The 10903-nt window shown below is 32.8% G+C and overlaps 1 protein-coding gene across 1 annotated transcript; it reads left to right on the forward strand.

Moving 5' to 3' along the window:
• Window positions 1-211: 211 nt before the first annotated feature.
• DAZL (deleted in azoospermia like) lies at window positions 212-10627 on the forward strand. Its single transcript, XM_046640902.1, has 12 exons — window positions 212-285; window positions 799-868; window positions 1576-1722; window positions 1996-2087; window positions 2673-2724; window positions 3168-3231; window positions 3317-3456; window positions 4883-4954; window positions 5688-5738; window positions 6553-6666; window positions 7765-7863; window positions 10574-10627. The coding sequence occupies exons 1-12, from the start codon at window positions 212-214 to the stop codon at window positions 10625-10627; spliced, it is 1029 nt and encodes a 342-aa protein (XP_046496858.1).
• The last annotated feature ends 276 nt before the right edge of the window (window positions 10628-10903 follow it).

Raw genomic sequence — 10903 nt, forward strand, 5'->3', positions numbered from 1 at the left:
AGAAGTTGTGATATGTGAGCAAATAATGCTTTCATGACCCATTTCCAAACTAAAGCAGGAATACTAACACAGGAAGTACAATCATATGCTGTATAATGATGTTTCGATCAAGAACGGACCACATATATGACGGTGGTCTCATAAGATGATAATGGAGCTGAAAAATCCCTGTTGCCTAGTGACATCGTAGCCGTCATAACATCGTAGTGCAATGCATTACTCATATGCTTATGGTGATGCTGGTATAAACAAACTGAAGACCTTCCAGTGGAACAAGATGTGGAGGTGAAAGACAGTAATATTGATGATCTTGACCCTATGGAGGCCTGGGCTAATGTGTGTGTGTCTTAGTTTTTAACAAAACAGTTTAAAAAGTAAAAAAATTAAAAGATTTAAAAATAGAAAAAGCTTATAAAATAAAGATATAAAAAGAGGAAATATTTTTGTACAGCTGTATGTTTGTGTTTTAAACTAAGTGTTATTACGAAAGAGTCAAAAGTTAAAATGAAAAAGTTTACAAAGTGGAAAGGTTACAGTGAGCTAAGGTTAATTTATTATTGAAGAAAGAAAAACATTTTTTGTAAGTTTAGGTGTGGCCTAAGTGTACAGTGTTTATAAAGTTGACAGTAGTGTACAGTAACGTCCTAGGCCTTCACATTCACTCACCACTCACTCACTGACTCACCTAGAACAACTTCCAGTCTGCACTCGCCATTCACGGTAAGTGCCCTATACAGGTGTACTGTTTTTTATCTTGGATACCATATTTTTACTGTAAACATATTCTTCTGTTTTTAGATGCACAAATACTTACTATTCCGTGACAGTTGACTACAGTATTCAGTACAGTAATGTGCTGTACAGGTTCGTAGCCTAGGAGCAATAGGCTGTACCATATAGCCTGGGTGTGTAGTAGGCTAAACCATTTTTGTTTATGTAAGTACATTCTATGATGTTCGCACAACAACAAAATTGCCTAACGACACACTTCTCAGAATGTATCCCCATCATTAAGTGATGCATGACTGCATTATAATTATAAAATCCATGTTAATTTTGGTAAATAGAAAGATGTGGCAAAACAAATCGGTTTAAAACTTTTATGTTCATTTTCTTTTTAATGTAGCTTTTAAAAAAATTTTATCTTTTTTAAAGATTTATCATGCTTTTTAATAAGAACCTTAGTAAAATGAAAATTTGCTTATTGGCACAGAGCAGGATGACTTTAATAACTTAATTTTTTTTACAAATCTGAACTTTCCAGTTATTTTTTACCAGTTCATGTAGTGTTGTCACAAACTCAATATAAAATCAGTATTCTACAGCACTGTTACAAGAGATGGTGATGAGCAACACTGAACTTAAGGAAGTACTATACCCCTTTGTTAAAATTTCACACTGATCTAATCTGATTACTTTAAATCCTGAGCCTGAACTAAGCTGTATTGATGACTAATTTAAATGAAAGTAATTTATATGAAAATATTTTCTACTTTAAATACCAAAATTATATTTTACATCTTGTATGGTTTTTGCCTGTATGTCTGGTGATGATACCTGCTTTCTAATTTACAGTCTGCTGCAAACCCTGAGACTCCAAACTCAACTATCTCAAGAGAGGCCAGCACCCAGTCCTCATCGGCTACAACCAGCCAAGGCTATGTTTTACCAGAAGGCAAAATCATGCCAAACACCATTTTTGTTGGTGGAATTGATGTTAGGGTATTGTATTGATATTTCATTTATTTTAAAAGTATTTTGTGAATATGAGATTTTGGCCCTGTTGCAAACATAAGGTTTTTTTGTACTTCATGCAGGTTTGGAATTGGTTTTATGTTTAACCTATAGGGACTAAAAAATACCTTTAACAAAGAGCTATAGGTAGTTTGGGGGTACTTGGGGGAGATACTTCCACATCATCAAACCTGTTTTATAGTATAATTAAAAATTTTAGATGCTGAAATTTTACTCTTGAAGTCAAATTCTTTTCCATAGATGGATGAAACCGAAATTAGAAGTTTCTTTGCTAGATATGGTTCAGTAAAAGAAGTGAAGATAATCACGGATCGAACTGGTGTGTCCAAAGGGTGAGTAAAACGTTCAGTATATATTATAAAAAAGATCTGAACTATAGCATCTGTAGTGTATCAGAGAAGAATTCAAAACTTATATTCTTATACTTGTATAAATGAAATTTGTTGTTTTGTTAGTTTCTGTCATGTAGAGGATAAAAGTTTGCTGCTAACTCTTTTATTTAATCATTTTCCTAGTGTTTGTATTTAAATATTTCTCATCTTCATTTATTTTCACGTAAATGGATTAATCAGTTTTATCAGAGTTGTTTTGTTTACATATTTCACAGAATTTTAAATTTTAACCATCTTACCATAGATAATAAATTAAATTCAGGTTTATAGATAGGAATTTTCTGTTACTGAGGTTCCCACACTACCTTAATCTTAGTGCATTCTGACATAGATCAAAGTAAGAAAACAAAAAGCAATAATATTTATAGAGGATCTGTCATATGCATCTTATCAATATTTATCTCAGTGTGTTCTTCATCCTTTATCATTATCACTTATCTCAGTTATTTAGTAGAACACTATAACTTTTAAACCATGTGCTGTTATTTAGTGGTGATTTCATACTTCATTTATCTGCCTTTCTAGCTATGGATTTGTTTCATTTTATAATGATGTGGATGTGCAGAAGATTGTAGAAGTAAGTAATCTTATTATGGAAAAAATTTCTTAATTAGTTATGGATGCAATGTTCAGTATTGTTTGAGTCGTGAATGTGTACTCAGTCTTGTATAAAATATAGAAAGAGGTAGACTTCCTGTTTGAAATCCAAACTCAGAGTAATCTTACATAGTTCATCAGAACCTATTTATTTTTGATTGGGCATCTAGCTTCATGAGCTCGAGATAGGAAAGGTCAGAAACAGTGTAAAGGTTTTTGATCAAATTCTGAGAAACCTCCAGACGCTTGTCTAGAGTAGTGAGAGTAAGTAAGGTAGATTCACGCTGATAAATTTTGATTTGCTACATTCCTACTGCTAATCTTCTCTGATGGTGGGAATTTTAGAGGACTTTGGATGTTTACCGAAGTCTTAGAAGTAAAGACTTGGAAATTGATTCTACTTTTGTTACTGTTTATTTTCAGTCACAAATAAATTTCCATGGTAAAAAGCTGAAACTTGGCCCTGCAATCAGGAAACAAAATTTATGTGAGTAAAGAAAGGAATTGTTCTTGTTGACAAATTTAGCTTTTCAGAACTAAAAATAAGCTTTGTTTTTTTATTCTTTACAAAGGTGCTTATCATGTGCAGCCACGTCCTTTGGTTTTTAATCCTCCACCACCACCACAGTTTCAGAGTGTCTGGAGTAATCCAAACACTGAAACTTACATGCAGCCTCCAACCATGATGAATCCTATTACTCAATATGTTCAGGTAAAAATTACCTACATTCTTGTTTCTTCATTTATTATAGTATTGGAGACTTGTAGATGGCGGTACCTTAAAAGTAACCCAGTCTCTCCTTTTAACCCTCTCTGGAATTAGAGCCACAATTTCCATGATAAGTGATAATCCTGTCCCTGTTTGAATACTTTGAGTGATGGGAAATCTATTACTTTTGTTAAAAATCTGTCATTCTTAGCATTATTCCTTATACTAAGCTAAAATCTGTTTCTGTATGCTTTGTAAGTATTTATCTTAGAGCTTACCTCTGTAGCCACATAGAACATATCTCTTCCCTTTTCCCCCCATATGATTACTCCTAAAATATTTGAAGGCAGCTTTCCTCATGTCTGTCTGGTTTATTCTTCTCTAAGGTTAGCAGTTCTTCTGGCTGTTCTGTATTTGCAGTGATTTCCAGATACCTCCTCATATAGATTACTGACTTTTGGATGTATTCTGGTTCTAGAATGGATTGGTTTCTGATCATTGAACTATATTTGTAAATTCTGTGAGTTTCTGGTATATAATTTTTCTGGTCCTAGTTACTTTAATACTTGAAGTGGGATTTGGAATACTTACTGTCTCCTTTTGATGATAAATAACATTTATTTTCTTCTTAGTTCATTTTACTTTCTTTAGTTTAAAAGACATTTAATTTGCAGGAAAAGACAGAAAATAATAGTGAAATAGTTCTACAGTGTCTCTCCTTTGTTTACATTTTTCATCTACCTGAAGTTTAGGGTATATCTTTTCTTATTTTTGTTTCTCTGAACATGGCTAGAAGAAAAGCCTTACTTGTTCCTAACATATACTGTGAGCTATTACCTATTCTGCGTGCATGCATGAATGCTACTACCTAGATATTCTCAATCAATATGTATTGAAAGATGTAAGACATTGTACTGTTTCTTTTCCAGTTTGGGGTTATTATGTGGCCCTTAACTTTTAGAAGTAAAGTACAGAAAGAGCTATAAAGTCTATAGGAAGACCACACATTGACTATATATTACCTCACTATGTTGTCAAAGAAATACAGAACTGCCTAAAAGTATTTTTACAAAGAAATAGCAGGTGTATTAATAGAACTTTAACGTGGAAATCTATCCTAAAGGAACCTTATAAGCGGTGTAAGAAGGAACTTCTGGGTGGGGATAAATATACAAATAAGATAAACTTATGCTGGCAAAATCAGTCACTTCCCCATTTATCCCTCCTCACCCAAAAGGCTAACTTTTGATAGAGAATAATTTTTTCTTCATGAAGCCAGTTACTTGAACAGAATCCTTCATTGTATATAGAAAAATAATTAAGATTTCTTTATTTTCTCATTCTTGTTATATTGGGAATAATATTCCTCCTTTCTACTTTTTAAAAATTTACCTTGTTAATCCATTTTTTCTGTAAACTTTATTTTCAGGCATATCCTCCTTATCCAAGTTCACCAGTCCAGGTCATCACTGGATATCAGCTGCCTGTATATAATTATCAGGTAATTTAGGAGGGAACAAAATGACTTGCTTTGAAATATTATTAAGGCTTTTATTTATATAAATTTCCCTAATAGTTTGTCATTTAAACTAGTTGAGTTTGCCTAAAATTTAAGAAAAAACTTAGCATTAGTCTAGAATTAGGGCCTCTATATTGTTTAGAAATAATAAGAGAATGATATTTTGACAGCAGTGTACTTAGCAAGAAGTTTTCTCTTGTACTGTCTTAGAAGATTTGATATTCCTTTTTATGTTTCAAAATGTATTCTTCCCTCTTTGCTGTCAAATAGCTGAAACATCCAGGCTAACTTTCATAAATTTTTCTAGGGAGATAAGTTCAAATAAAATGATTACTCAATTCTTAGAGCATTGAATTCCAATTATATTTGGTAGTGTTTATTTTAGCTGGCTACTTTAAGATAGGTGTTCTCTGAATCTCTGCCCATATATAGGACCATATTTATGATAATAAATTCAAAGAACAACTATCTTTGAGTTTTCCTGAAAAACAACTCCAGAAACTTGAGAAAAAGGTGGTTTATATATGAAAGTAGCAATAAAATCCTCAAGTATTAGAAACATAAAGTACTTTTTCTTTCATTCTGTTTCTTTTATTATAACAAGTTCAAGGAGCCAGCATGAATAATACCTCAACATTGTCTATCATGTCTTTGTGAAAATGCATAGAAATATTTAAATAGTAGTTATTTCCCCCACCCCCCCTTTTTTTTTAAGATGCCGCCACAGTGGCCTGTTGGGGAACAAAGGAGTTATGTTATACCTCCGGTAAGGTGAATTACCCAAACATACCTACTGTTGTTTAAAGTATTTTTTTGTTTGACCATTGTATGTTTCTTTGCCATATCATGTATGCTTACAAATATTTTAAAATGCCCTTTTACATTATGTGTTATGTTTTATTAATTTCTCGTCCACCCAAGTATATACCCCCATGGGAGAAACTGTTTTTTGTTTCTTAGTTTGTTTTTGTGTGGTTAAGCAATGGCTGCTCTGTGTACAACAGGTGCTCAGTTACTTGTTGATAGAATATAATCCAAGTAAGGTAGTATTGATATGTATGCTAAGTTTAATTCTATAGATTTAGAATTAGTATTGAATCTTACCTCTAGTTTTCTACCCATGAAAAAATCCGTTGAAGAGAAAGAAATGTTTTGCCATTAATGCAGTTATATATAATACAAGAAAAGGAATAAAACAAAAGAGAGTGCTACATCTAAAACCTGAGCCTTTGTTACTTTCTGTCTGTCATCAGGATTGGATATTTGAAGATTATAATATGAGTTAAAAGTCTCAGACACTGGGAAATCCCCATTCCCTTACTACGTGTTAGAGTTTCTTTTTTCTTAGAGCCCTTCTAACTGTGATTATGCTGAAGCTTGGAAGACATTTCAAGATAGAAGGCTGAGTTACTGCATTTCAACTGTTCAGTTTAAAATAAAGTCTCTGAAGTAATGTAATTGAATTTCAACACAATCCCATTTAAACTTTCAATATTAGTGCACCATTTTGAAGAGTAGATTGTTTAGAAATTTGTCTAACCTACGTCTCTTTATTTACACTTCTATCATTTTAAATGTAGGCTTATACAGCAGTTAACTACCACTGTAATGAAGTTGATGCAGGAGCTGAAGTTTTGACAAGTGAATGCTCAGTTCATGAAGCTACTCCATCTTCTGGAAATGGCCCACAAAAGGCAAACATCTAATTTTGTTTATTAGTATTTATATTTTCATATATTTTTCAAGTTTTAATAACTCTTGGAGAAGCAAGCATCTTTGCCTGAATTTAAATATGGAAGCCATAAATTACAGAGCTTGTATGATTGATAATCTGGCAGTTTATGTAAAAGTTGATGAAATTTCAATGTATACATATACAGACTTTCAATGTATACATATAATTTCTGATTCAGTTGTCCTTTCTTCCATTTTCTTTTTTTGTTTGTTTTTTAACCATACTTTAATAAACATTGTAACGTGATTTGATAGAATGCAATGGGCAAGTTTCCTCAAGAAATTCTCCTCTTCAAAAGAGGGATTAGTATGAATTGTGTCTATTTTGTCTTTTACCAATTTAAACATTTACCACAATTATTTATGGTATTCTCTCTATAACATTATATGTGGTAGCAGCTCTCAAGCATGGTAGAGTTGCTAGTAATAATTGAAATACTGAAATAGGTAGAGTAGTTGTTTGGTTTTTTTTTTAATCGTTAGAGCAGATTCCTGTAATAACAGTGCTCTCACTCTTGAACTCTCCTGTGTTTTCTTGAATGGATAGGAATGCGGAAGTAATTGATGTGACAGGAATATGCATAAAATTGAAAGATTCCCACTGGAGTGTGTGAACTTGATTCATGTGTTTCTCAGTGGAAAAAAAATGTTGAAAACTCCTGAACTGTAGGGTGAAAAAATTCCGATTTGATACACGATTTAAAATTTGAAAAAATAGCTTACAGTATAGTATATTATCAGGTTTCACCCTGGATATTTTCTCTTGAAACGTTGAAGTTCACTGTTTCTTATCAAACAGGAAAAATTATAGAGCCCTGAGCAAATATCTTATGCGTTTTACTAAATTGAGCTTTTTAAACCAGTACTCTTATCACTAAGATTCTAAAATGTTTTTTAAATTTGGTACAAAAGTTACACACTGTGACATTTGGTAAGAGTTATGAATTACGTAGGAGTTCTTTAGAAATAAGAATATGTATTAAACTTTTCTAAAAAGCTTGTTACAGTGAGTAAAAGGAGGCATAGTCTTTAGATTACTGAAAACATTTGTATTTCAGAAGTCTGTGGACCGAAGCATACAGACGGTGGTATCTTGTCTATTTAATCCAGAGAACAGACTGAGAAACTCTGTTGTTACTCAAGATGACTATTTCAAGGTATGAAAGCAATAGTATACAGGATAAAAAGCACATTTGTTGGCTATGAAACTTTTTTTCCCTGTGGTATATATGTATTTTGAGATTACGTAGAGCATTTAATTGAACTCTTAGCATTTGCCTGTAACCCAGTAAACCACGTGAGTGAGTTTTACCTGGCAGTGTATCTTATGCTGCTCAAACCTTGATATAGTGTGGTTTGTGCTTGGGGAAGAAACTTTTAGCAGAAGCATATAATTGAAAGGGTTCATGAAAGAAGAGAATTGAAAGAGAATGTTGGCTTGACCAAATAGAAAAAGAGAAAATTTCAGATACAGAAAACAGAATTTATGAGTACACGGAAGGAAAAAAAACTGATCACTCGGATGACATACCTGGACAGTGTGGAAAGAAGAGGAAAAGTAAAGCAGTAAAAAAAGCTAAGTAGAAAATGAAAGTTAATTCAGAGTTGGTGAAATAGAAGAGATCAAGGGTGTTTGAATTTAAGAAAGTTCTGGTCTCTGATCCTGGTTGTGTCACCTGGGACAAATCATTTAAATCGTATTAAGGCTCCAGTTTGTACAAATCTAAGATGAAGAGACACAGGACTAAAGGTCTCTAAGATCTCTTCAGTTCTGAGTTTATGAATATGGAAAGGAACTAATTGGTCACTCTAATAGGGGAGGAATACTGTGCTTTGGTAAAGGGAAGTTGTTTTTTGTTTTTTTATAATAGGTTTATTGAGATATACTTCACATACAATTCACCCATTTGAAGTGTGGTGTCATTCAATACTTTTTAGTATATTTGCAGAGTTGTGCAACCATGACCACAGTCAATTTTAGAATATTTTAATCACTCCAAAAATAAACCTGCTACCCATTAGCACTCACTCTCCATTTCCCCCCAACTCCTTTAGCTGTGGGCAGCTATTAACCTACTTTCTTTAAGGATTTTCCTATTCTGGGCATTTCATATAAATAGAATAATACAATATGTGGCCTTTTGTGACTGGCTTCTTTCACTTAGCATAATGTTTTCAAAGTTCATCAGTGTTACAGCATGTATCAGTACTTCACTTTTTATTTATGGATATACCACATTTTGTTTATCCGTTGATCACTTGATAGACATCTGGGTTGTTTCCACTATTTGGCTCTGACGAATAATGCTTTGAACATTTGTGTACAAGTTATTGTGTGGACATATGTTTTTATTTCTCTTGGTTGTATACCTAGGAATGGAATTCCTGAGTCATATGGTAACTATATTTAATTTTTCAAGGAACTGGCAGAATTTTTCCCAAATGACTGCACCATTTTACATTCAAAGGAAAGTTTTTAACCATTGCTTTGTGTCTTAAAACAGGGAAAGTAGAATAGCTTTTTCGATCTGTGAATGAACATAGGATGAAGCTTAAAGCTTTTTTAAAGGGTATACTAAGGACTTCATATAATGCAGGAGAGTATACCTATAGCAGAGTTAAGTTCTTGCCATCCTCTCAGCAGGGAATCAACATATTCATTTCAAGTTGATGTTCATTCTCTTGTTTCATTCTGCATGGACAGTACAATTTAAAAGGAAAGAACTGGGGTTGTATGACAGCTTACCTTGCCCAAAGTTCTGAAGGTTAAAGTACCTAAACGATTTGTTTGCAAAGCAGAAAATAGTCTTTAAACTTGAGTTTTCACCTGGTATTAGACAAAAGCCTCCTTTTGAATATTCCAGAGTTTTCTGCTCCTCTGGACTAGGAGTCCACTAAAGTTGGTAGTCTGCAGTTACCCAGCATGTATACCTATTTTTATTGGCTAAATGTTACTATTATTGTTTTAATTGAATTTGAATGCAGTGAGACAGGGTATATACCCTGTTTTCCATGGTAAATTCCGCTCTGTTGTTTTAATTCTAGGCCTTCATAATCTTTCATATCCTATCTGACCTTTGAAGATACTTGAGTTTGTGACCACTTTTCTGGCTTCAGCCTAAATAGGGTATTACTCTATTGACAGGTTACATAATTTCCAAGAGTCACCCTTTTTTATATGACAATGGAATTTAATCCCTAGGAGAAGGGCACAGGAGAAGAAAATACTCATGTTATTACTGGTTTACTCAGCTCCTTTGTAAGGCTTCACTTCCTTCTATCTGCCCATCTGCAGGCAACATAAAGTAAAAGGAAATTTTTGCATGTATTTTTAGTTTTTCCCTTCATTTCCTAAAGAATGATATATCTTCATCACATATTGAGGATATGCCTTTAAATGTGCCAAAACTTTTGTCTTTTAACCTAAAAGCATAGGGTTTCAGATTGAAGTGGGGAGCTGTTCTTAAGCTATGATTTCTACCAGATGCACTTATGTTAGTAAAAGCAGTACTTTTTAAAATTACGTGCAATTTCCACCAGCTGTCTTTGGGACATCATTGCCAAATTATTAATTAAGAAGCTACATAAAATGATATTGATTTTAAGCCCTGTGTTTCTAAGTTTACTGAGATTTCTCTTTTAAAAATTGTTGAATAAAACTAGTCCTTGGTATATTTCTTAGCCCAAAGTTCAGGAATGCACATTATTTTTTTTCACATTATTTATAGATTTTAAACACATTTTTTTCACATTATTTATAGATTTTAAACCCAAAATAAATGCTTTAAGTATTTTGCACCTTTCTTAGGTCATAGTGATAATGGGAAATTTTCAATAAAATAAAAAGGACTTTTCTGTCTTTTCTAGGATAGAAGAGTGCATCATTTTAGAAGAAGTCGGGCAGTGCTTAAATCGGTTTGATCCTCTCTGCTAACTTTCTAGTCTCATGGGAAGTTGCTGGTTTTGAGTGTTAAGAAGAGACTGAAAGAAGTTTTTCACTATTATAGAAATTTAATTCTGAATTTTGATAAATCCCACTCAGACTTTCTATACAAGTTGTATTAGATTGCCTAGTTTTGTTTTACATTGCAACTGTTTTTCATTAGATTGTTTAGAAACTGGTTCTGTGTTGAAAATATAGTTGAAAGTAAAAAATAATTGAGACTGAAAGGAATATTTAAAAAAAATTATCTGTAA

Source organism: Equus quagga, chromosome 1 (genome assembly GCF_021613505.1).
Source record: "Equus quagga isolate Etosha38 chromosome 1, UCLA_HA_Equagga_1.0, whole genome shotgun sequence".
In the NCBI taxonomy this organism is placed as follows: Eukaryota; Metazoa; Chordata; class Mammalia; order Perissodactyla; family Equidae; genus Equus; species Equus quagga.

Coding starts and splice junctions, on each gene's coding strand:
- DAZL (XM_046640902.1), top strand. CDS start 212: ATGCATTACTCATATGCTTATGGTGATGCTGGTATAAACAAACTGAAG. Junction 4,955..5,687: donor TGCCTGTATATAATTATCAG/GTAATTTAGGAG, acceptor TTTTTTTTTAAG/ATGCCGCCACAGTGGCCTGT. Junction 6,667..7,764: donor CTGGAAATGGCCCACAAAAG/GCAAACATCTAA, acceptor TTTGTATTTCAG/AAGTCTGTGGACCGAAGCAT.